General features: G+C 65.2%; 11 protein-coding genes across 11 annotated transcripts; 6 read left to right on the top strand and 5 right to left on the bottom strand.

Annotated features, from left to right (window-relative positions):
• Positions 1-809: 809 nt before the first annotated feature.
• Q8F55_006550 (uncharacterized protein) lies at positions 810-2,599 on the top strand (the record flags this gene model as incomplete). Its single annotated transcript, XM_069355009.1, has 2 exons — positions 810-994; positions 1,069-2,599. 2 exons carry the CDS (start codon positions 810-812, stop codon positions 2,597-2,599), a joined length of 1,716 nt encoding a protein of 571 aa, XP_069207080.1.
• A 373-nt stretch (positions 2,600-2,972) lies between these two features.
• Positions 2,973-6,787, top strand: RSE1 (pre-mRNA-splicing factor rse1; the record flags this gene model as incomplete). Its single annotated transcript, XM_069355008.1, has 5 exons — positions 2,973-3,120; positions 3,175-3,197; positions 3,235-5,676; positions 5,713-6,534; positions 6,572-6,787. The coding sequence occupies 5 exons, from the start codon at positions 2,973-2,975 to the stop codon at positions 6,785-6,787; spliced, it is 3,651 nt and encodes a 1,216-aa protein (XP_069207079.1).
• A 637-nt stretch (positions 6,788-7,424) lies between these two features.
• Positions 7,425-8,371, top strand: RCF2 (Replication factor C, subunit RFC4; the record flags this gene model as incomplete). Its single annotated transcript, XM_069355007.1, has 3 exons — positions 7,425-7,499; positions 7,546-7,977; positions 8,105-8,371. 3 exons carry the CDS (start codon positions 7,425-7,427, stop codon positions 8,369-8,371), a joined length of 774 nt encoding a protein of 257 aa, XP_069207078.1.
• Positions 8,372-8,745: 374 nt separating this feature from the next.
• Q8F55_006547 (uncharacterized protein) lies at positions 8,746-9,316 on the top strand (the record flags this gene model as incomplete). Its single annotated transcript, XM_069355006.1, has 2 exons — positions 8,746-8,813; positions 8,851-9,316. The coding sequence occupies 2 exons, from the start codon at positions 8,746-8,748 to the stop codon at positions 9,314-9,316; spliced, it is 534 nt and encodes a 177-aa protein (XP_069207077.1).
• Positions 9,317-9,457: 141 nt separating this feature from the next.
• Q8F55_006546 (uncharacterized protein) lies at positions 9,458-11,558 on the bottom strand (the record flags this gene model as incomplete). The annotated part of the gene is made up of 5 exons (XM_069355005.1): positions 9,458-10,174; positions 10,209-10,389; positions 10,424-10,651; positions 10,689-10,791; positions 10,832-11,558. 5 exons carry the CDS (start codon positions 11,556-11,558, stop codon positions 9,458-9,460), a joined length of 1,956 nt encoding a protein of 651 aa, XP_069207076.1.
• A 273-nt stretch (positions 11,559-11,831) lies between these two features.
• On the bottom strand, positions 11,832-13,068 carry Q8F55_006545 (uncharacterized protein; the record flags this gene model as incomplete). Its single annotated transcript, XM_069355004.1, has 3 exons — positions 11,832-12,652; positions 12,688-12,781; positions 12,817-13,068. The coding sequence occupies 3 exons, from the start codon at positions 13,066-13,068 to the stop codon at positions 11,832-11,834; spliced, it is 1,167 nt and encodes a 388-aa protein (XP_069207075.1).
• Positions 13,069-13,710: 642 nt separating this feature from the next.
• Q8F55_006544 (uncharacterized protein) lies at positions 13,711-14,495 on the bottom strand (the record flags this gene model as incomplete). The annotated part of the gene is made up of 5 exons (XM_069355003.1): positions 13,711-13,808; positions 13,852-13,916; positions 13,964-14,207; positions 14,250-14,386; positions 14,425-14,495. The coding sequence occupies 5 exons, from the start codon at positions 14,493-14,495 to the stop codon at positions 13,711-13,713; spliced, it is 615 nt and encodes a 204-aa protein (XP_069207074.1).
• A 762-nt stretch (positions 14,496-15,257) lies between these two features.
• Positions 15,258-16,961, top strand: PCT1 (choline-phosphate cytidylyltransferase; the record flags this gene model as incomplete). Its single annotated transcript, XM_069355002.1, has 4 exons — positions 15,258-15,366; positions 15,653-15,881; positions 15,919-16,700; positions 16,747-16,961. The coding sequence occupies 4 exons, from the start codon at positions 15,258-15,260 to the stop codon at positions 16,959-16,961; spliced, it is 1,335 nt and encodes a 444-aa protein (XP_069207073.1).
• Positions 16,962-17,229: 268 nt separating this feature from the next.
• Positions 17,230-18,739, bottom strand: Q8F55_006542 (uncharacterized protein; the record flags this gene model as incomplete). Its single annotated transcript, XM_069355001.1, has 5 exons — positions 17,230-17,787; positions 17,838-18,185; positions 18,326-18,472; positions 18,507-18,590; positions 18,629-18,739. The coding sequence occupies 5 exons, from the start codon at positions 18,737-18,739 to the stop codon at positions 17,230-17,232; spliced, it is 1,248 nt and encodes a 415-aa protein (XP_069207072.1).
• Positions 18,740-19,371: 632 nt separating this feature from the next.
• Positions 19,372-20,100, bottom strand: Q8F55_006541 (uncharacterized protein; the record flags this gene model as incomplete). Its single annotated transcript, XM_069355000.1, has 2 exons — positions 19,372-19,883; positions 19,932-20,100. 2 exons carry the CDS (start codon positions 20,098-20,100, stop codon positions 19,372-19,374), a joined length of 681 nt encoding a protein of 226 aa, XP_069207071.1.
• Positions 20,101-20,746: 646 nt separating this feature from the next.
• On the top strand, positions 20,747-22,644 carry Q8F55_006540 (uncharacterized protein; the record flags this gene model as incomplete). The annotated part of the gene is made up of 9 exons (XM_069354999.1): positions 20,747-21,033; positions 21,088-21,301; positions 21,338-21,454; positions 21,488-21,671; positions 21,723-21,951; positions 21,998-22,247; positions 22,297-22,318; positions 22,369-22,508; positions 22,546-22,644. The coding sequence occupies 9 exons, from the start codon at positions 20,747-20,749 to the stop codon at positions 22,642-22,644; spliced, it is 1,542 nt and encodes a 513-aa protein (XP_069207070.1).
• Between the last annotated feature and the right edge of the window lie 376 nt (positions 22,645-23,020).

The raw sequence follows: 23,020 nt of genomic DNA, 5'->3' as shown, positions 1-23,020 counted from the left end.
ACCCAAACCCCGGGCTGTTTCAATCAGGTAGGTAGTGCGCAGGTGCAGGCGGGTAAAAACCCTCCGCACCGGGACCGAGTCGTCGTCATAGCTGACGTTTTGGTGTGTTGTGTCTCTTGTGTGCCCTTGTGCCCAACGTTACTTCATTAACAGTGCATCCATCTGCTCGCCCACGACCTTGAAGCATTGCTCGCACTGCTTCTTTCACGCTCTTTATCACGTCTACGACAAACGAACACTTGAACGAAACGACTATACGCATTGATCAACTTGGTTTGAAACCGAGTAAACGCCACCCACCCATCCCGCCCACCACAACCTTTTCGCCCACCGTAGCAACCACCACCCCACCCACCCACGCGACGGCCACACCTTTTCCGCGTGTCGACCATCTGCTCTTGTTTTTACTTTCCAGACCTCTCGACGTGACCAACTTTTGCCCGTGAGTGAGAACAACAACATCATCATCAAACGCGTCTCGGAGAAGGAAACCATGATGCATCACGGGGATATCTCGCGGCGAGCCTCTTTCGCTCCGCGTCACTGCCTCCCCTGGTAGACGGCGCCGCTTGCGCCACATTCGGCGCAAACTGGTCCAGGCTGCACCCAACTTGACCCAAACAAGAAAAACGGGGGTTCCCCCTTGTTGCTTCTCTTGCACCCACCTACCACGTTTCCCCCCCCCTCCCCCATCTCCCCTTCTTCCTTTTCATCCATCACCCACCCCACCATCCACCACGCACCACCCCCACCACACCATCTCCACGTGAAAAACACATGCTAACGTGGGCCGTCTTTGCCCACAGTTTATGAACAGAGCACCCGCACACCGCTACCCCCCATCGGCATCGGCCTCGGCCTCATCCTCGTCGTCGCCGGCGTCACCTTACAGTCCGTACGGAGCACCTCACCACCCGCCCCACTACTACTCGTCGGCACCACCTCCCACGCCGCACCACCCCCAGCCCCACCACCACGGCTACCACCCATACCAGTGAGCATCCATCCATCCACCCACATCCATCTACCCCCACCCCACCCTTTACGCGTGTACTGACGCGTCTGCAGCCGCCCAAGGACGCCCACCCAGCACTACCCTCAGCCACCTCCACACGCGTACAACCCGTACCACTCTCCACCCCGCCCCCGACGCGTCCAAGAGCATCGTCCCCAGACGCTCCTGCCCCCCATCGAAAGCATCTGCTCTTCGACCAAACGCTCCGACGCACCACCACCCCTCTCGTCGCGTCACCACCGTCCTCCGCGATCAAGCGGCGGCCGCACCCACTCGCGTAACAACTCGGATACGTCTTCGGACCTGATCCGTTACTCGTGCACGACCCCGCGCACCCAGTCGCCCGTCGACCACCACCCCCACAGGAGACCAACCTCTTCGCAGCACTACCAGGTCAAGCAGGAGCCCCGCGATTACCACTCGCCGACCTTCTCGCACCAGTACACTCGCCACTACGACGACCACCTTCCTCTGACACCCATGTCTATCAAATCGATGGACTCGCCAAACATGCAGCCCGCCGACATGCGCCGCAGCTCCACTTCATCGGACAGGCCCCTCGCCGTTCCCGAGGACATTTCGCGCTCAATGTCTCCTGCCGAGCGCCGGATGCTCCAGACCATGCCTCCCATGAACCAGCGCTCAGTGACCGTCTTCCCCGTTCAGCACACGTACACGTGGCCCCCAACTGCCGCCGACGGCGTCTCGTCGCCGGCTGCTGCTGGAGCCGCTGCTGCCCCGGCCCCTGCTGCTGAAGGCGAGAACAAGGACCGCAACATTGCCATCGACCCCGCGCTCTCGTCGGTTCGCTCGTCGACCGACGCCGCGGTTGCTGCCACCGCCCCGGCGGCCAGCGTCCCTGAGATCCGTCTGCCCGAGACGCTCGACTCGGCCTCTTCATCTGCTGCCGCGGCGGTCGCTGCCGAGTCGTCCGGCATGGCCATCGACCCCCCCGGTTCGCTCGACGTTCCCAAGAAGGAGACCCCCTTCTCGCGTTCTCCCGAACTTCGTGTCAGCCACAAGCTCGCCGAGCGAAAGCGCCGCAAGGAGATGAGAGATCTCTTCGACGAGCTTCGCGAGCAGCTCCCGGCCGACCGTGGAATGAAGGCCAGCAAGTGGGAGATCCTTAGCAAGGCGGTCGACTACATCAGCCACTTGAAATCTCAGGCGGCCGACGCCCACCGCACCATTGACATGTTGCACCGTGACCTGGCCATTGCCCGTGGCGAGAACCCAAACACGACATGGACGCCCTCCTACCACGGCTTTAGCAGCACGCTCCCCCAGTATGTCCCGCATGCCGGTGCCGCCGCCGCCGCCGCTGCGGCCGCTGCCGCTGCTGCTGCCCCCGCGCCCGCCGCTGCGGCCCCGGCAGCCGCTCCTGCCGCCGCCCCAGCTGCTGCTCCGGCTGCTGCACCAGCTGCTACCCCCGCGGCTGCTCCCGCACCCGCTGTCACAACCCCCGCGCCAGCAGCTGCTGTCCCGGCCGCTCCGGCCGCTGTGACTCCCCAGCCTGCGGTGACTACCCCCGCGGCGCAGCCCCCGGCTGCCGCCCCTGCCGCCGAGGCGGCCAAGACTACTTAGATATACCTGTCTTGTTCGATTCCCCCATCTACACGATCTTTATGGCCCCAATGGTTAGACAGTACCCACGTAGAGTCTCTTATACTCCGTGCTTTAGTCGGCCGTAATGAGCAGAAATGTTACACATGACTTCGAACAATGGTGGTGGAGGGGGATGATTACAAACAAGAGACAGGTGGCGACTAATGCAAGTAAGGTGCCATTTGAAGCGGAATCAAAATGGAGCAAAAATGCTCCCGTGTGTATTCTCTTTGTTGCAAACCCACTTTGAAAGTCGACGATTGTCAGTCATCTTGAGATCATCTCGAACTCGACCTCCGACCTCGACTTCAACTCCAATCCCCCATCCAACACCTAAAACGCGAGGCGCATCATGCACCTCCTCAACCTCACCCTCCAGCCACCGACAGCCGTCACATCAGCCGTCGTCGGCTCGTTTTCGGGCAAGGGGCAGGAGATTCTCGCTGTTCGAGGCAGCACCAGACTCGAGCTCCTCAAGCTCAACCCATCAACTGGTCGCCGTAAGTGCAAGATGGAGGGCGGTGGACGAGACAGAATGCTGACCACGTACCCAGTCGACTCTGTCTGCAGCTCAGAAGTAAGATTACCGTGCTGTTCTCTCGCTAACCCCACAGGCGTTTGGAACCGTTCGCGATGTCAAGGCCTTCCGCCTCGCAGGCATGTCCAAGGACTACATTGTCATCTCGTCCGACTCTGGAAGGCTGTCGATCCTCGAGCTCGTCATTACGCCGACGCCTCACTTTGAGAGCCTGTACCAGGAGGTGTACGGCAAGTCTGGCAGCAGGCGTACCGTGCCGGGCCAGTACCTCGCCGTCGACCCCAAGGGCCGCGCGGCGATGTACGCGGCAGTGGAAAAGTCCAAGCTGGTCTACATTCTGAACCGCAACTCGGAGGGCAAGCTGTTCCCGTCGTCGCCGCTCGAGGCGCACAAGAACCACTCGATCCTCATCGACCTGGTCGCCTGCGACACGGGCTACGACAACCCCATGTTTGCGGCTCTCGAGATCGACTACAACGAGTCGGACCAGGACCCGACGGGCGAGGCCTTCCGCCAGACAGAGAAGTTCTTGACGTTCTACGAGCTCGACCTCGGCCTCAACCACGTCGTGCGCAAGTGGAGCGAGCCGACCGACAGGAGAGCCAACCTGCTCGTCCAGGTGCCTGGTGGCCAGAACGCCAACACCGACAAGTTCGACGGCCCATCTGGCGTGCTCGTGTGTACCGAGGACCACATCATCTGGAAGCACATGGACGCCGAGGCGCACCGCGTCCCGATTCCCCGCAGGAGGAACGCGCTGGCCCAGCGGGGCGAGAGCAGCCGTGGCCTCATCATCGTCGCGGCGGTCACGCACAAGATCAAGGGAGCGTTCTTCTTCATCCTCCAGTCGGAGGACGGCGACCTGTACAAGGCCTGGATCGAGCACGAGGGCGAGGACGTCTCTGCGCTCAAGATCAAGTACTTTGACACGGTGCCCGTTGCCACTGCCCTGTGTATCCTCAAGAGCGGATACCTGTTCGTCGCGAGCGAGTTTGGCGACCAGAACTTTTACCAGTTCCAGAGCCTGGCCGACGACGATGGCGAGCAGGAGTGGTCGTCGACGGATTACCCAGACTTTGGCAACTCCGAGGGCCCGCTGCCGTACGCCTTCTTCACCCCGCGTCCGCTGCAGAACCTGATTCTTGCCGAGAATCTGACGTCGTTGGATCCCATCCTCGACGCGCAGGTCGTCAACCTGCTCGGCCACGCGTCCGACACGCCACAGATCTATGCCGCGTGCGGTCGTGGACCACGGAGCACGTTCCGCTCGCTCAAGCACGGTCTCGACGTCAACGTGCTCGTGAGCTCGCCCCTGCCTGGTGTACCCAACGCCGTGTGGACGCTCAAGCTCGGTGAGGATGACGAGTACGACTCGTACATTGTCCTGTCGTTCCCCAACGGCACGCTCGTGCTGTCCATCGGCGACACGATCGAGGAGGTCAACGACACGGGCTTCCTGTCTTCGGGGCCAACGCTCGCTGTGCAGCAGTTGGGCCCCAACGGTCTTTTGCAGGTTCACCCTCATGGTCTCCGGCACATCCGCGCGGCGGACAGAGTGGACGAGTGGGGCTGTCCGCCCGGTACCTCGATTGTTGCTGCGACGACCAACAAGCGCCAGGCGGTCATTGCGCTCAACACGGCCGAGCTGGTCTACTTTGAGCTCGACGACGAGGGATCGCTTAGCGAGTATCAGGAGAAGAAGAGCCTGCCGTCCAACGTGACGTGTGTGAGCATTGCCGAGGTGCCAGAGGGCAGGAAGCGGACGCCGTACCTCGCCGTCGGCTGTGACGACCAGCGAGTGCACATTATCTCGCTCGAGCCCGACGACACTCTGGAAACGCTCTCGCTGCAGGGTCTGACTGCGCCGCCGTCCGACATCTGCCTCGCTGAGATCTTTGACACGTCGATCGACAAGAACCGCCCGACCATGTTCCTGACGATTGGCCTGGTTAACGGTGTGCTCCTGCGCACGGTGGTCGACCCCGTCGACGGCTCGCTCTCCGACACGCGTCTACGATTCCTCGGCGCCAAGCCGATTAAGATTGCACGCTCGACGGTTCACGGCTCGCCCTGCGTCATGGCCTTCTCGTCGCGTACCTGGCTGCTCTACACGTACCAGGACCTGCTGCAGACGCAGCCCCTGATCTACGACATGCTCGAGTACGCGTGCAGCCTCAACGCGAGCATGTGCCCCGACGGCCTGATCGGCATCTCGGGCAACACGCTGCGTATCTTCACGATCCCCAAGCTTGGCGAGAAGCTCAAGCAGGACTCGACACCTTTGACATACACCCCCCGCAAGCTCATCGGGTACCCATACGGCAACGTGTTCTACTCGATCGAGGCCGACCACCGGACATACTCGCCCCAGGCGATTGAGAGGATAGTGCGCGAGAAGGAGGCGCAGGGCGACCGCGTCGACCGGTCATTGTTAGAGCTGCCGGCGGACGAGTTTGGACGGCCGCGGGCGCCTGCAGGAAACTGGGCGTCGGTGATCCGCATCGTCGACCCCTTGGAAGTGAGTAGATTGTCGGGTGCACGAGCTGACGCAAAGACATCAACAGTGCAGACGATTGAGCTGGATGAGAACGAGGCGGCATTTTCGGCGGCCGTCTGCTTCTTTGAGCGGATGGGCGGTGAGCCCACTTTGGTGGTCGGAACGGCTGTGGGCACGACGCTCGTCCCCAAGTCGTGCAAGGAGGGTTGGCTGCGCGTGTACGCCATCAAGAACGAGGGACGGACGCTCGAGTTCTTGCACAAGACCAAGACGGACGACATTCCTATTGCGGTCGCGGCGTTCCAGGGCTTCCTGCTTGCGGGTATCGGCAAGTCGTTGCGTCTGTACGAGGCGGGCAAGAAGGCGCTGCTCCGCAAGTGCGAGAACAACGGCTTCCCTACCGGTGTTGCGACTATCAACGTCATTGGCGCGCGTATCATTGTCGGCGACCTGCAAGAGTCGACATTCTTCTGCGTGTACCGCTCAGTGCCGACGCGCCAGCTCCTGATCTTTGCCGACGACAGCCAGCCACGATGGTTGACGTCGGTCGTGTCTATCGACTACGACACGGTCGCGTGCGCCGACAAGTTTGGCAACGTGTTTATCAACCGCTTGGACGAGCGCGTGTCGGAGAAGGTCGACGATGACCCAACTGGCGCGGGTATCCTTCACGAGAAGGGCTTCCTCATGGGCGCGGCGAACAAGACGGACCTTATCGCGCACTACAACGTCGGCAGCGTGGTGACGTCGTTGACAAAAGTGTCTGTGGCGCCTGGTGGCCGCGACGTTATTGTCTACACGACGATCTCTGGTGCCGTTGGCGCGCTCATCCCGTTCATCTCGAACGACGACGTCGAGTTCATGTCGACGCTTGAGATGGTGAGTTTTGGTATTGTAGCATGAGCTGACTCTGCAGCACATCCGGTCACTCAACACGTCGCTTGTGGGCCGCGACCATCTGTCGTACCGCGGATACTACGCGCCGGTCAAGGGCGTGGTCGACGGCGACCTGTGTGAGAGCTTCAACCTGCTGCCGTACCCGAAGCAGCAGGCGATCGCTGCGGATCTGGACCGCAACGTTGGCGATGTGCTCAAGAAGCTCGAGCAGATGCGCACTGGCAGCGTGTTCTAAGCAAGCGGGGTAGTGTGCGGGGTGGGGGTGAGATAAGACGGTGATCAGGTGACATGAGGGCCGCGATTAGGAGGAGGCGATTAGGAGCGGAGATTAGGAGCTGGACTGGTGCCGTAGATGACACTAGAGTCTGCAAGGTAGAAGTGGGTGCAAGCATTAGCGCAACCGAGGGAACAAGCGAGAGGCAGCGATCTGCACGGCCGCGGGCGTTTACCGGTGCCGATGGGCCGTGAGCGGCGGCGTCGGGGGAGGCGTCGAGCGGGCGTCGAGTGCGTTCGGAATGTGTCCGTCGCGGTTGGAAGCCGACGAGGAGTGGTGGGTGAGGGTGCGGACTTATGCCGCAACGGTGCCCGCCAGCGTCGCCGACCTGACCCGCTGGCTAGCCTTTCCGATTCGGATCATGGCCGCTGGGTTGGGCCTGGCGGGCGCCTGGCGGTGGGAGCGGGAGCAAATTGCGGGTACAGTCGGGGCTTGCTGCTCCACGGCCCACTGCGCCAAGGAGCAAAAGCGAAAGTGCCTGTCGTCATGCCAAATAGTGTCGACGACGGCGGCGGCGCGTGTGGAAAATATATAGCAGCAGGTTCGGGCCAGAGCCGTCGACGCCTCATCACATACCGCACACATCATTACCACAGTTATGTCGTCGTCTTCAGCATCTTCATCCGACCGCTCGGTCGCCACTCCGGTCGGCAGCGATGTGTCGTACATCGAGGTGGGTAGCCCCAGGTTGAGCCAGTGCGGCCGCTAACAAAGCCCAGCGCGGAGGCCGCGACCAGCAAAAGTACATGTCGGACGTTCTCTCGGCCGCGTCCAAGGGCCTCGTCGTCGGCATCGCCGGCGCCATGACGGGCAACTACTTCCTCAAGCGGCGCTCGCCTGCGTGGCGCGCCGTGCCGATGCCGTACAAGTTTTTCGTGGGCATGATGATGTCGATCCCCGTCGCGACTGTGTTTGGCGAAAAGGCCGGCGAGAAGCACATTGCCCAGCAGTGGAGCGGGTTCGGCAAGGAGGAGCTCGACAAGGAGGCGCAGGCGGCGCACGAGCGCTGGGAGAGCATGTCGGCCTGGGACAAGACCAAGGACTGGGCCGCGCGCCACCAGTACACCATCATCGGCGGGTCCTGGGTCGCGTCGCTGGGTATCGCGTTTGGCGTCGTCGCGCGGAACAAGTACCAGACGTTCCCTCAGAAGGTGAGTGCGGCGCGGCGAGGCGAGGCCGAAGGCCGAGCCGGGCGTAGGCGCGGCGGGCCGACACTGCCGGTGTCGCACCGTGCGCCTTCCCCCCCACCCCACCCCCCAGCCCCAGCTGACTCTCCAGATCGTCCAGGCACGCATGTACGCGCAGGGCCTCACGATCGGCGTGCTCATGGTCTCTGCCGTCCTCGCCGGCGTCAACGCGCAGGGCAAGAAGCCCGAACTCCCCCCCGACCACTCCTGGCGCGACATGCTCGAGCAGGGCGGCCAGCTCACAAAACAGGAGCGCATCAACCTCCGCGCGGCTGCCAAGGTCGGCAAGGCCAACGCGACGGCCAAGCCGGCCGACGTCGACGCGCCGGTCGCTGCTGGCGCCGAGGCTGCGGCGTAGGCGGCAGCGTGAGCACGCACCCCCGCCCCGCCCTTAGACTACGGCCCAGCCGCTCATTGTTTGTACTTTACGCATGGATTGCATAATCGCGGTGTGGGGTGGGGGGTGCGACGAGGGCTGATCCGACGTCGTATCGGTGTCTTGCCGGCGCCGTGGCCCGAGCGAGATGCGTGTGGCGGTACGCTGTGGCGGTACGCTTGTGGCGGATCGGCGGGCGATCAAGCAGCGACGGAGACGGCGACGGCAGGGCTAGCGCACGACTAACGCAGCAGCGCTGGCAGCGACACAACGGGCTCCCGACGGCGTCGTGGCATAAACCACTCCGGCACGCGCCCACCGACCTCGCCGCCCACCTCGACCGCCCCCCCACCCCGATGCCCGCCATACTCCTCATAAACGGCTTCCCCGGCATCGGCAAGCGCGCAGTCGCCCACGAGCTGGTGTAGGCGCGGCCCACCCCGCCGCTAGCTGACCCCCAGACCACTGCTCCCCGACGCGCGCGTCCTCGACACGCGCGCGGCGCACCACCCCGAGCCGCACGCCGCGCTGCTCGAGGCCGTCGTGCGCGTGCTCGACTCGCCCGCCGCACCGCACACGCTCGCCATCCCCGTCTTCTTGTCCGTCCGGCGCGCTGACCGCGCCGCGCTGCTCGAGCTCGCGAGTCTCGCCAGCACCGCGGGGTGGGCGTTCGTCCATGTCATCCTTTGCGCGTCAACCGAGGCGCACGTCGCGCGTGCCGCCGCCGCCGGGAGGGCCAGCGAAGACGACCTGCTCCTCCTCCGCATGGAGGAGGAGGTCGCCGCCCTCGCGCCGTGCCCCGACCTCACTGCCGAGCTCGAGCTCGACACGACGTGCTTGGACGCCCGCGCCACCGCGGCCGTGCTGGCTCAGTATTGCGACACGCTCCGCCGCGAGGTCTGCGTCCAGGCGCGGCCGCGTCCCTAGCCCGCTCCTGCGACGTGCCGTGCTGGACGCGGAGGACGCGCGCCCGCCCCCCGTGCCCCCCCGCCCGTGTAGACGATTCATGCTATGTGATGCTCGATGCGTATGCTAGTGCCAGGCCAGTGCTGCTGCCGCTGCCCCCGCCTACCCCCTCTTCCCCTTCATGCGCTTCTGCTTGCGCCCGAACTGCGCCTCGCGCTGCTTCAGGTTGGACCGCCCGTGAGCGCCCGCCACGAACGGCGACTTGGGCGCTCCCGCGCCCTTGTGGTGGTGCCGCGAGCCCGAGCCGACGGCCAGCTGCTTGGCGTCGACGCGGTGGTGCTTCGACTTGAATTTCGCCGGCTTGGCCCCCGGCGAAGGGTGCGACGGTCTGGAAATCGGCGACGGGGGTAACGACGGCCGCTGCGGCTTGGGCGCAGCGCGCACCGGGCTCTTGGGGCTCGACGGCGCGCCGTTTGCGTTTGCGCGGTTGAGCAAGCGCTCAAACGCCGAGCTCTCGCCGTTCGCGACTCGCTTGATCGGCGACAGGGCCGCGGGTGCCGGCCGCTTGACCGGCGACGGGCTCGCCGGCTCGGCACTCTCGTCGTCGCGCCGGCGCTTGGGCCCCACCGAGCCCGCCACGGCCGGCGCCGGCGTCGACACCGGCGTCGACATCTCGGCCGCGTCGTCCCGGATGTAGCTCAGCAGGTACGCCGATCTGTCGTTGAGCACGTCGGACAGCTTTGCGTGCGACACGTCGTCGTCGTCGGCGCTGTACCACCGCCCGTCGGGCCCGTGCACGTACGACGTGTAGTGGCCGTAGTTGAGCGACGTGCCGTGGTGGCACGTCACACCAAACAGCCTGTACCGCGTGCCCTCGTGCTGTCTGTCAGCCCCACACGCCCTCCCCACTCACCCTCCCCTCGGTCATGTACGGCGCGATGTCCAGCGCCTTGCCGTACTCGATCGCGTTGTTCATCTTGGTCATGCGCCCCGACATGGACAAGCTGAATCCAAAGCGCTTCAGGTGCAACGTGAGCACCGGCGGCGCCTCTGCAATCCGCATCGACTTTGTCGCTGCCGACTTCTTCTTGCAGCTGGTCGTCAGCGCCGCCACCACCGCCCACTCACTTCTCGCAATTGTACTTGTTCTCGCCGTCCAGCCGGTCCTCGTGGATGAATCCCTTGAACAGCTGGTCGAGGGTCCGTGCGCGGGCCGGCACGTCGAGCGACAGGTCGAGGAACGAGTCGAATGTGTCGGACGGCTTACGACACGTCAAGCACAGCACGCGCGAGCGCACCTGGCCGCCCCAGGTGCGGTAGACCCAGGTCGTGCGCTTGAGCTTCTCTGGCAAGTCCCTAGTCCCGTCAGCGCTCACCCTCCCCCAGCACCCACTTAGGCTTGCCCGCCAGCGCAGTGTTCTGCAGCGCGTCCGTGACGAAGCGGAAGAACTCGTGCGTGTCCTCCTGTCTGTGTCTGCTAAAGCCCTTCTTGATCTCTGAGCCGTCAGCGGTGAGTCACCGAAAGCAGGCACGCACGGCCGAGATGGTTGTGCACCGGGACGGGACGGTACGCGCGCTTCTTGCCGGCCCAGTGCTCTGCGACGGCGACCTGGCGCAGCGCGCACAGCATGCAGAACTTTGTCTTGGTGTGCTTGGCCTGGACGCAGCTGGCCGCGTCGTGCGCCAGCGCGACGCGCAGCACCGGCGGCGTGTGCAGCAGCACCTGCAGCGTCGCGTTCGTGTAGCACGCCATCGAGCCGTTGTGCAGCCCCGCGGCGGGGCGCTTGGCCGACGCGATGGGCTCGGGCCAGGCGAGGTCGTCGATGGGGGGGTGGAGGCCGGCGCCGGCGGAGGAGGCAGCCGCAGCCTTGGGCGCCGGCCGGGCCGAGCCGTTGGCCTTGGGCCCGTTGCCGTGCGCGTGCGCGTGTCCGTTGGGCGTGCCGTTCGGCGTCGAGCCCGTCGTCTTGGGCGTGCCGTTGGGCTTGGGCGCGCCGTTGGCGCCGAGCTCGCGCTCCTTGCCCTTGCGCGACGGGAGGGACGTGGGCGTGGCCGGCGCGGCGGGGGACGCGGGCTCGGGCTTGGACGACGACGCGGCTGTCGTAACCGGCGCGATGCGGCGCGGCGTCGCCTGCGTCGCTGGCGGGGTGGGGAGGCCCGCTGGGGAAGGGCTGCGGCTGGCCAGGGTGACGCGCCGCGTCGCGTCGCCCAGCACGAGGGCACGCCGCGCCTCGAACGGCAGGAACTCTAATGTGGCGGCTGCCATCGCTCAAGAGGTCAAGAGGGGGGGGGAAGGTATGCGTGTGGTCAGTAATGTCTGGCTCGAGACTGGCGCGCCGAGGCCACTTGCTGGCTCAGGTTGCTCGTTGTGGCCACTGCCCACCGACGCGTTCCCAAAAAATAAATACGGCGGGAGCAAATTACCCCGCCAGCAAGCGCCACTCTGCCCACCCTGCTCTGCCCTCACACATGCATGTTGTACAACAGCCGCAAGCAGCAGCATCTACGACGCACAATTATAGCTATGATGAGCGGGGCGTCAGCGGTGTGGCGCCTCGTACGGCGCCAGCCCGTCCACCGGCGACTCGGTCAACGGCGTGTCCTGGTCCCAGACGTTCGAGTCGGGCGACGGGGCGTCGGACCGTCGTGACCTGGGCGCGGACAGGCCGTCGTCGGTGGCGTTTGATGTGCGCCGTTGCTGATGCGACAGGGTGCTCCAGACGCTTTGGCCGGCCGGCACCTCATCCGCGGCGGGCGGGTACAGCGGCGAGGTCGGTGCCGACGCCGTCGCGCTGCTCGCGCGCGACGTGACAATCGGCGCAATGCTGCTCCGCGAGCCCGAGCGCGAGCGCAGCCCGCCGGGCCGGTCGCCGTCGCGCAGGCTGGCGTTGCGATGTCGCGGCGAGCTCATGGCGAACGACGCCTCCATGTCCGTCTCGCGAGTCGGCAGCGGGCGGTACCCTCCCTCTTCGTCGTCGTCGTAGCCCTCGTCGTCTTGCTCGTCCTTGGCGTCTGCGCCCTTGCCGGCCTTGATGAGCTGGTCCATGACGCAGAACTGGAACACGTTCATGATGACGGGGAAGATGGCAAGCACAAAGATGACCTGCGAGTCGACCGACAGCCACGACAGCAGGCTCTGGCCGAACCGGATGAGAATGCTGGAGATTTTCGGCAGCGTGAGCGGCAGCAGCACGATGAGCTTCATGGTCACGACGGCGAGCAGGTACGGCTGCAGCTGGCGGCCCCACAACTGCCACTGCGGCGGGTTGCCGTAGTAGCCGCTCTTGTACCCCTCCAGGCCGTAGTGGTTGGCGAAGAGCCAGGTGTAGCCCTTGAGCGCGACGTAGAAGATGCCGACGCCTGGCGTCAGCACACCGACCAGCCGACCAACCCACCGATAGTAGTGTCGATGAGGATGTTTAAAAAGTAGAGCGAGCACGGGTTTTTCACGTCGTCCCCGACGTTGGCGTGTGCGACCACGCTCGATATCTAACGTCAGCCATCGCTCCCCCTCTCCCACCCACCAAGATGTTCAAGCCGTGCAGCACGGCCTGGCCGACGAGCTGCTTGCCGACGTCGAGGACCCAGACGCGCCATCTCCGCTTGCGCTTCTCGAGCTGGCGCTTGACGACGAGGCTGCCAATGACAATGACGCCCATGATGGCCTGCACGACGAGCGCCGTCGGCCCGAGGAGGTGGCAGCGCTCGGCGGCCGCGTCTGGCGGCGGCGGCGCCGTCACCGGGAGGCCGGGCACGGGCGACGTGTTGTTGGACATTGCGGGGGGGGAGGCCGGGGGAGGACAAAGATGAGCCGAGCAAGAGGCAAGGGCCGCCGTACGTGTCTGTCTATCTGCGCATATGGTCGCGAGAGGAAAGAGCGTGAGCAAGAGACGTCTGCTGAGATGGAGTGCGATGGTGATGTCGTCAAAGCTGGGTCTGGGCAGATGAGGGACCGGCCAGGAACAGCGGGCGGGCGGCAGCGGCAGCGGCGCACACGACGCACGCGGACATGCGGGGTTACTCCGCGCTCCCCGCCGCCCCGTACCGCCAAGCGCCGCCGCCAAGCTCCGCCGCGCTGGGCTATGCATGGGACGAGCCGACGATGCGCAAGCGTCGCGGGGAGAGTGTCGGGGCAGCGATAGCGGCGCGGCTGGCTCCTTCTGTGGCGGGTGGACCAGCTCGTGGCTGGTGGCTGGGCCGTAGTTGTCGGTGCTGCCCAGCCATTGCCGCCGGTCAGGAGAGCACAAAGCCACACCAGGTGTGGCTCAGCCATTCCGGTCAGCCCCCAGGTGCGAGCTGCACCACGCCGGTCGGCGCCGTCCGCCGCACCACCACCACGACTCACACATTAACATGATGATACAACACAGATACAATGCCACGTCGGGAGCAATCGAGCACAGACCGGCCGGGCGTGCCTACTCCCCAGCCATCGCCCAGAGCATGTTGGCCCGCTGTACCCTGCTCGCGCCGTCGCCGAGCGACACGACATTGACGTCGGGCTTGGTGTCGTTGCCTGGGGAGTCAGCTTGATGGAACGATACGTCCAGCAGACTCACGGACGAGCACCTTGGAGTCGCCGATCATGCTGAACCCGAGGCCCTTGAACAGCTCGAGGCGGACACTGGGGGTGAGCTTGGGTTCATGACTGTCGCTCTCCACCACACTCACACCTGGCCTGCGTTGCCCGCGCCCGCACCCACGTCCCACGCGCGCACCTTGTCCCTCTCCGTCTTGGTGCGCGCGAGCTCGCTCTCGCGCTTCGTGATCCCCTCCTGCTCGTCTCTGAGCGCCTTGTGCGACGCGTACTGCTGCTGCTCAAGCTGGCGGACATGGATCTCGTGCTCCTGCGCCGACGGCTGGCCCTCGGGGCGCTGCGCCGCCGCCGTCGCCTGCTGCAGCTTGTGGATGAGGGCTGGGCGGGTGAGCTGACCGTGACGACGTCGACACCACGCACCATTCAAGTCGTCCTGCAGCTTGTCAACGACCGCCTTGCGCTCATTGTCCTTGGCGTTGACGGCCGCCTCGGCCTTTGCAATGTCCTCCAGCTCGTCCTCGGGCGTCAGTGTCGCGCCGACGTCGCGGAGGACAGAGCTGCGTGGTGAGCGAGTGGATGGGGGCGGGGAACGTACCTCAGCGCGGCGCCGGACAGGTATTCTGTTGACACGTTGCCCTCTAGTGATTCTTCCTGCGGTGCGGACATTGCTGCGTGTGTTGTGGTGGGATGCAAGAGTGCGAGAATGCAAGAGTTGCGAGTGGAAAGCAGGCGCGCTTGTTGTTGTTTTCGAGTGGTGGTGGCAATTGCGCGCCTAGCAGGCCTGTGAGTTAGGCTCGAGTTTTCAAATCAGGCCTAATTCCGCCGTTATCCCTTATTCCACCCTCCCTCCCCCTCCAAGCTCTGTGGTGTCGCGCGCATGGGGCTGCGGTGGGCAAGACGGTCGGTCGCGCGCCTTGTCGCGCCGTCGCCCCCTGTCGTCATTTCCGTCTTCCCCCCTCCTCCCCCAACTTGAGCGTCGCCTGGCCGCACATCCGGAACACCTTCCTCGGAGTTCAGGTTTCACCCGCCCCGCCCCGCCCCGCCGCTCCTCCTCGTGCCACTTCACCCCTCGTCGTCGTCCTCGTTCGCGTCTCGTCGCCGCTCAACCTGCAAAGTCGCCCCCTCTCTATTGCATTCACTCGCTACTCGGTGACAACAACGAGCCTTGCAACAGCGAGCGACCAACTCGGCCTTTTTGCAACAACCCGGCACTGTTACACGAAAACCCAAAGGCACTCCCCACTCCCGGCTTGGACCGCTCGCGCGTGACGAAAGCCACCAGCGACAACGAACGAGAGACCCCACACGGACCCACCTAATTTCAAGCCGCCTGCCTGCTAGCACCGACCGCGACACGACGCTGGCGCCAAAAGATCGCAAAACGAACCACATCCTCACTCGCACTCTCCCACTGCACCCACACACACCATGTCGGCACCCACAGCACAGCCAAAGCGGCACAGGCGCTCCGACGGCCGCGTAGAGGGCAGACGCTCGACCCGTGATCCCGACAGCTCGCAGGACGCCAGCGAGGAGGGTGAGTCTCATTGCCGTGCAACTGCCCGAGGTGTGCAAGCCGTCTTGCCCGGCGAGCTGCCACCCAGTCGCTTGCATCGTGCTTGCTCTTTCACTGACACGCTCTTGATCTGCCTCGTCCTGCCTCGCTCCGTATCGACCCACCTCGTCACATCACCCACCACACGCGCCCGTGCATTCTTGTTGACGAACGTGTCTTCAACGTGGCGTGCTGCTCAACACCATGACTTTGCTTCTCGCTCGTCCGGCCGGCCCACACGCCCCCACCCCCACCCGACCCTCCACAGACAACGACGTGTCGGACGTCGCTTCCTCGATCAACGCTCCTTCGCTCACCCCTTCGGTGGCGTCTTCGCCTCGCCTCAACGCCCCTTCATCCGGCAATGGCCCGACATCAGCCTCGCGTGGAAGCGTCCCCCTCCCTCCCCTGCCCCTCCCTCTCGGTGTCGCGCTCAACCCCCTGCTACGCCGCAAAGATGCCAAGGAATGGAGCGATGAGGGTCTCGAGTCGCCCACGTGAGTTTTCCGGGTACGGCTAGCCGCTAACCCGCAGATACGATGGCGACATTGAGAGCTCGTCGACCATCGGCACGCCCATCCACACCAACCACGCGTCCAACCACCAGCGCCGGTCGTCGTCCCCGTCGCCGCAGGGGCCATCAACAACGTCGCCAGGGTACCCTCTGGGCCGGGCGCCGACCCCCAAGGCGTCGCGCGCCAAGCTCGTTCCCGAGATTCCTCCCCCGCTCGGCAACCACGCTGCCGACGTGCCTGTGGCCGAGTCCGAGTCGCTCTCGAACCCGTACCGCCATCACGAGCAAAAGTCGACCGGCAACAAGGCGGTCAGCGCTGCCGGCCCGCGGAGGATGTACACGCGCCCTGTCGAGCTCAGCGAGGACAACATCCGCTCGTTTGTGCAGCGCGCGATTGACGGCCGCGGCGAAGAGGACGGCGTTGATCGCTGGTGGAAGACATCGCCCCCGCCAAAAGACCGGCCAGTGAGGATCTACGCCGACGGCGTGTACGACCTGTTCCACTTTGGCCACGCGCTGCAGCTGCGCCAGGCCAAGCTGTCGTTTGACAATGTGCACCTTATCGTCGGTGTCTGCTCGGACGCTCTGTGCGCCGGCCACAAGTCTGCGCCGGCAATGACGCACGCCGAGCGCTGCGAGGCCGTGCGCCACTGCCGCTGGGCCGACGAGGTGTTCCCCGACGCGCCATGGGTCGTCGACCAGGACTTCATCGACAAGTACGAGATTGACTACATTGCACACGACGAGCTGGTCTACCCGTCCAAGGACATGGAGGATGTGTACACTTTCGCCAAGGGCCAGGGTGCGTGGATTGGATTCGCAGATTCGCGAGGTACTAACCCCCACAGGCAAGTTCCTGCCCACGCGCCGCACGCCGTCAATCTCGACGTCGGACCTGCTCGAGCGCATTGTGCGCGGGTACCGTGACGGTTTCTTCGACTCGAAGCTCGAGAAGAATGGCCAGATTGAGCTGCTGGCGGCCGACGTCGACTGGGACTCGGACAAGAGCGTCGAGCGCCGCCAGCGCCGGGCGGCTGCGGCCAAGAAGAGCAGCAAGGCTTAGAGAGGTGGCTGGGTTGGGTTGAGTTGGGGTCGACTAGTTGGGACGGGGCGGACGGGGCGCGTCTCCGCCGCCGACATACAATGGTTTTATTCTTTGCTCTCAGACATTCCGCCATCATGCCGCGTCATGCCGCGTGTCCGTGGCTTGTGACTATCCTACTGCATGCAGATATACAAACGCGTGGCGCGTGATCGTGATGGCTTCTGGCGTCGGTGCTGCCGGCCAGAGTTACAGCGCCCCCTGTCTCTCCAACTTTCCTGGTCCCCGTCTACAAGTGGTCCTTGCCGGCCGCCTGGGCCTCGTTGAACATGCGGCCAATGAGGCCGCGGCGGATCTCCTGGGTGCCAGCGCCGACAGTGTAGAGGCGCGAGTCGCGGACGAGGCGTCCGACGTCGTACTCGTTGATGTAGCCGTTTCCGCCAAACGACTGCTGGGCGTCGAGGGCGACCTCGACTGCGCGGTCCGACGAGTAGAGGATGGCACCGGCACAGTCCTCGCGGCTGACCTTGCCGGCGTCGGCGGCGCGCGCGACGGCGTACACGTAGGCGCGCGAGGCCGAGAGCTTGGTGTACATGTCGGCAATCTTGCCCTGCATGAGCTGGAACGTGCCGATGCTCTTGCCAAACTGCTTGCGCTCGTGCGTGTAGTCGAGCGTCAGGTCGAGCGCGGCCTGCATGATGCCAAGGGGGCCGCCGGAGAGCACGAGACGCTCGTAGTCGAGGCCCGACATGAGGATGGCCGCGCCCTTGCCCGGCTGGCGGAGGAGGTTCTCCTCGGGAATCTCGACGTTGTCGAAGAAGATCTCGGCGGTTGGCGAGCCGCGCATCTGGGTGGGGTGAGCGGTATCCTGGCTGTGTCGGGCCCCGCGGCACTTACGCCAAACTTGTCGAGCCCCTCGCCGACGCTGAAGCCGGGCGAGTCGCGCTCGACGAGGAACGCGCTGAGGCCCTTGCTCGCGGGCCCGTTGGGGTCGGTACGGGCGTAGATGAGGAACGTCGACGACACGGGCGAGTTTGTGATCCACGCCTTGGAGCCGTTGAGCACCCACTTGTCGCCCTTCTTCTCGGCCTTTGTGCGCATGCTGACGACGTCCGAGCCGGCATTGGGCTCGGACATGGCCAGCGAGCCAATGTGCTCGCCGGTGAGCAGCTTGGGCAGGTACTTTTGGATCTGGGCCTCGTTGCCGTTGCGCACGAGCTGGTTGACCATGAGGTTGGAGTGGGCCTGGGGGTGGGTGTGAGCGGTGCACGCGAGCGGAGCGAGCGGGCGCGGTCGGCACAGCGGCGCTGTGTGCAGCGCGGAACGCGGCTGTGCCTCCCGCCTCACCGCCACGGCAGCCTGTCGGCCGCCATGTCGCTACTCACACCGTAGCTCAGCGCAATCGACGCCGACGCGCGGCCAATCTCCTCCATCGCAATCGTGTGCTCAAAGTATCCCATCCCAAGACCGCCGTACTTCTCCGGCACCGTGACGCCGAGCAGGCCCATCTCGCCGAGCTTGGGGAAGATGTCCTGGGCGTGAGCGGGGCTCAAGTGGCCAACCTACCTCGGGCAGCTTGTTCTCCTTGTCGATCTGGGCGGCGCGCGGCGCGATCTCCTTCTTGGCAAAGTCGGCGACGGCGGAGCGGAACTGGGGTGTCAGAGGGGTCCGTCTTGGAGGCAGCCTACCTCCTCCTGGGCGGGGGTGAGGCCGGCGACGGGGGCGTTGTACGACGTGAAGGTGCGGGCGGCGAGGCGCGGCGCCAGGCGGGCGGTGCGGGCGGCGGCGAGGAGGGTCATTGCGTTTGTGGTGAGCAGGGGAGTGGAGAGGAGGAGCAAGACACGACCAAGTCGAGGTGGAGCAGTACTTGAGCAAGAGACAGCCGCCAGTGACGCCGGAAGGCGGAGAAAGGACGGAGCTTGGGCGCTCGCTTACTTGGGCCAAGCGGAAAACAAGACCCGGCTAAGGTCCGGCTATGTGCCAGGCAACGACGACGGCCGCGACGATTAACGGGCGGCGCGGGGTGGGGAGGCAGGTTGGGGATGCAGCCTGCCAGTGAGATATGCACCGATGCAGCGCGCGCCGACGCAGCTGATAAGATCGAGCGAGAGTGGGAGGCGTGGGGGTGGGTTGGAAGGCGAGCGGAGCACCGCACCCCGGCGTAACGCAGCTCGCGTGATATCTGCCCGCGGCGCGGAGGGCGGCGCTCGCTCTGCGCGCGACTTGCGACCCCGCGCACAGGCTGACTGGTCCACTCTCGGCGTCTCGAACGCCGAGCGAAGGGCGCGCGCGCACGCGCCATATCCCGCGGGTTGTCGCGCGCTCGGCTGCGGCTACTTCACGGGTCCCCACCCCGCGACCTCTGCCACGCCCGTCCCCGCCACGAACTACAAGCTACTCCTTGCATACAGCACAGCACTCCGCACATGCACTACCTCCCCTCAGCACCCTTACGCGGCGTATTCTCCACCCCCTTCCCCTCCGCCTCGACAAACAGCCCGCCAGTCGGGGTCACCGGGCCGACGGGGCTCGTCGGCGTGCTCCCCCCGCTCGTGCTGCCCCGGCGCGCGCCCCACGGCCACTTTGCGACGGTCGCCGCGTCGGCCCACGAGAGGGGGCGGTGGGCTAACTCCGGGCGCTGGGGGGAGCGGGGCGCAGCGTCCACCACGGACGCGGGGCGCGGGGGGTCGAACGCGGCGGCCGGGTGCGGGCGGTGCGTCGACTCGGCGAGGGTTAACGGCACGGGCGGGGGCGCGCGCCGCGGCGCCACGGGCTCGGAGAAGGTCACGCGCCGCGGCTTGGGGGGCACGCGTATTGGCGGCGGCGTGGGCTCGGGCTCGGGCTCGGGGTCGAGGTACTCGTCGTCGTCTTCGGCTAGGCCCACGATCGCGGTGTGCGAGCGGACCGGGAGCGCCGTGAGGCTCGAGCGGAGGGACGGGGGGGCTGGGCGTGAGCTCGTGCGCGTGCACGGACGCGGCGGCGACTACTCACCCCCGTTGGGATCCACAATGTCGAGCACGACCGCGCCGAGCAGGCAGTCGCGGTACTCTGCGTCGTAGCCGAAGGCCTCGGCGCGCCACTCGGCCTCGATGGCCGAGTAGGTGGTGGGCTTGGGCGCGGGCACGGGCTTGCTGGGCCCAGCGACGGAGCTGGGGGCCATGGCGCGGGTTGGGTAGCGATGCATCAGCAGCGAGTCGTGTCAACAATGTTTTGTTTGCGCCGCGGCGGCGGCGGTGTCGGCGGTGGCCTGGGGACTGCGGCTGCCCCTCAAGCCACAGGGCATGGAAGGCAACGTCTGCAAAGGCAAAGTTAGGCGCGCGGTCGCGGTGTCTGCTCTGTCTGCGCGGCTCATGCATGCACCGCCGCTGCTGCTGCTGTTGAGCGCTCGAGGTCTGGCCGGCCTGACAATGTTCATGCAGCAGACGTCGCAGAGCGCGCAGAGGTGCAATTCACGACGCGGCTCGTGGCGTCGCAGAGCGCAGCCTACGCTACGCGCTACGAGGATCGCGACTAGCCCGGCGCGTTGTGCCCCGCGTCGCCCTGCTCGCATGCTCGCGCTCGTCCTATTAGAGTCATGTCGCGGCACCGCGGCGGGTGAGCCTCGGCGCGCTAACCATACATGTTCGTCGACTGCGCCGGCGCGCGCTCGGCGAATGAGCGACGACCCGAGAGGTGAGGTGCCAACTCGCTCCGAGAACACCGCGTGGTGCACTGCGTCATCGGAAATTGCCGATACACCACAACTAGATATGGCCCAGCTCCATCGACGACGTCTGTGCTCTCTTTCCCCCACCTCCTTCCCCGCCATGCGCATCGCCCTCCTCGCCCTCCTCCCCGCCATCGCGGCGTTCCGCCTCCCGTCGCCCGAGGTCGCGTTCGAGCTCGCGCACGACCTCGTCGACGACGTGCTCGGCGGCCCTGCGGCCGCCCACGCCCCGGCCGACGCGGTCCTCTCCCCCGCTAGCGACATCACGCTCGCCTCCATCCCCGGGGACGAGCACTACGTCCTCACGTCGGCGCTGCACCCCAACCACAAGGTGCGCATCAAGAGCACGCAGGGGTGGTGCGACCCCGATGTGCGCAGCTACTCTGGGTGAGTTGGCGTGGTCGCGTGGTCGCGTGCTGGCTGGCTGGCTCACGCCCCCAGCTACCTCGACGTCGGGCACGGCAAGGAGCTCTTCTTCTACTTCTTCGAGTCGCGCTCCGACCCCGCCAACGACCCCGTCATCATGTGGATCAACGGCGGGCCCGGCTGCTCGAGCTCCATGGGCCTGCTGATGGAGCTCGGCCCCTGCTCGGTCAAGGACGACTTCAAGACGGTCAACGACACCAAGGTCAACCCGCACTCGTGGAACAACAAGGTGGGCGGGGACTACGGCCGTGTTGACTGACCCCAGGCGAACATCTTCTTCCTCGACGAGCCCGTCAACGTCGGCTTCAGCCAGGCCAAGCACGGCCAGGTCGTTGCGACCGCCGAGGAGGCGGGCCAGGACGTCGCCGCCTTCATCTCGATCGTGCGTGCAGCTGCAGAGCTCCGCTGACGACAGTTCTTCGACACGTTCAAGGAGTTCAAGGGCCGCGAGTTCCACATGGCCGGCGAGTCGTACGGCGGCCGCTACCTCCCCATCTTCGCCTCGGCCGTGTACGACCAGAACAAGGAGCTCGTCAAGGCCGGCAAGGAGCCCGTCAACCTGCAGAGTGTCCTCATCGGAAACGGCATCACTGACTGGTGTGCGTGGGGACCACGCCGGTGGCACTGCGGACGACGCTGACAACCCCCAGACGCCACCACCCTCTCCTACTTCCCCTACCAGTGCACCATCAACGGCAACATGACCGACACGGTCCAGTCGATTTCCGCGTGCGTCGAAATGGCCGAGGCCGTCCCCAAGTGCGCCAAGATGGCCCAGGAGGGCTGCATCGACACGCGCGACCCCGTCAGCTGTGAGATCGCCCAGATGTACTGCGGCGCTACCCTCAGTTCCAGCTTCATCCGTGCGAACAAGAACCCGTGAGTCTTGTTGGACCTGGTTGGGGCCGACGCGCTGACATGCCAGCTACGACGTCACCAAGTCGTGCACGCTCGAGGAGCTTTCCGACTCGCTCTGCTACCCCGAGACCAAGAAGATCAAGTACTACCTCGACCTCCCCGACGTCCGCGCTCGCCTCGGCGTCGACAAGGCCAAGGGTCCGTTTGAGAGCTGCGACTCGGGCGTCGGCTATGCCTTCTCGGCCGCCCAGGACAACGTCGGCCAGACCTGGCTCTACGTTTCCGAGCTCCTTGAGCGTGGTATTCGTATCCTCAACGTGAGTGGCAGCAAGAAGGGTGAGGGCAGCTGGCTGACGCGCAAATTAGTACGCCGGTACTCACGACTTTAGTGAGTGAACAGACGCCCAGTGCCACAGACCTCGCCGTACTGACCAACAGTCTGCAACCACCTCGCGCAGGAGCCGTGGATGGCCGCCCTCGAGTGGTACGGCAAGGAGGGCTACAACGCGGCCAAGTTTGAGGACTGGAAGGTCGACGGCGTGCTGGCCGGCTCGTACAAGACGTACGACAACCTCACTGTATGTCGAGTCTGCCGGGCTGCCACTAACCGCGCAGCTCCTCAAGGTGTACGGCGCTGGCCACATGGTGCCCTTTGACCAGCCCAAGCACTCGTCCATCTTCCTCGACGACTGGCTCAAGGCCGGCCGCAAGTAAGAGGGTGTCGCGTCGTCGCGCGTCGAGCGACTCTTACTCGGCGGTGACTCGGCACAGTGGCGACACTGGGTGGCCACTGGGCCGCGTTAGATCCCGGGCTGCGGGTGTTCCCGTGGGAACGGATCTGCACACCGCTATCAGCATCAACAATCACCAGTAGAGGTGTAAAGTGTCATGAAGCAACATTCAAAGCACTGCAGCAAGCACCTGAGCATGCTCTACGCTGCGAGCCCTTGAGCATGGGCACGAGAACGCATTATACACCCTGCACGCTGCTTCAGGGCCCACCAAGTGTGTTTCTCACGACCACGGGCGAGCAAGTGTACTCCAGGGTCTCGAGGCTAGTAGGTTTTTTTTGTTACATGCTGCAGAGAAA

Source organism: Vanrija albida (genome assembly GCF_041260175.1).
Source record: "Vanrija albida strain AlHP1 chromosome Unknown contig_5, whole genome shotgun sequence".
In the NCBI taxonomy this organism is placed as follows: Eukaryota; Fungi; Basidiomycota; class Tremellomycetes; order Trichosporonales; family Trichosporonaceae; genus Vanrija; species Vanrija albida.
This window is presented reverse-complemented; position numbering and strand designations above follow the sequence as displayed.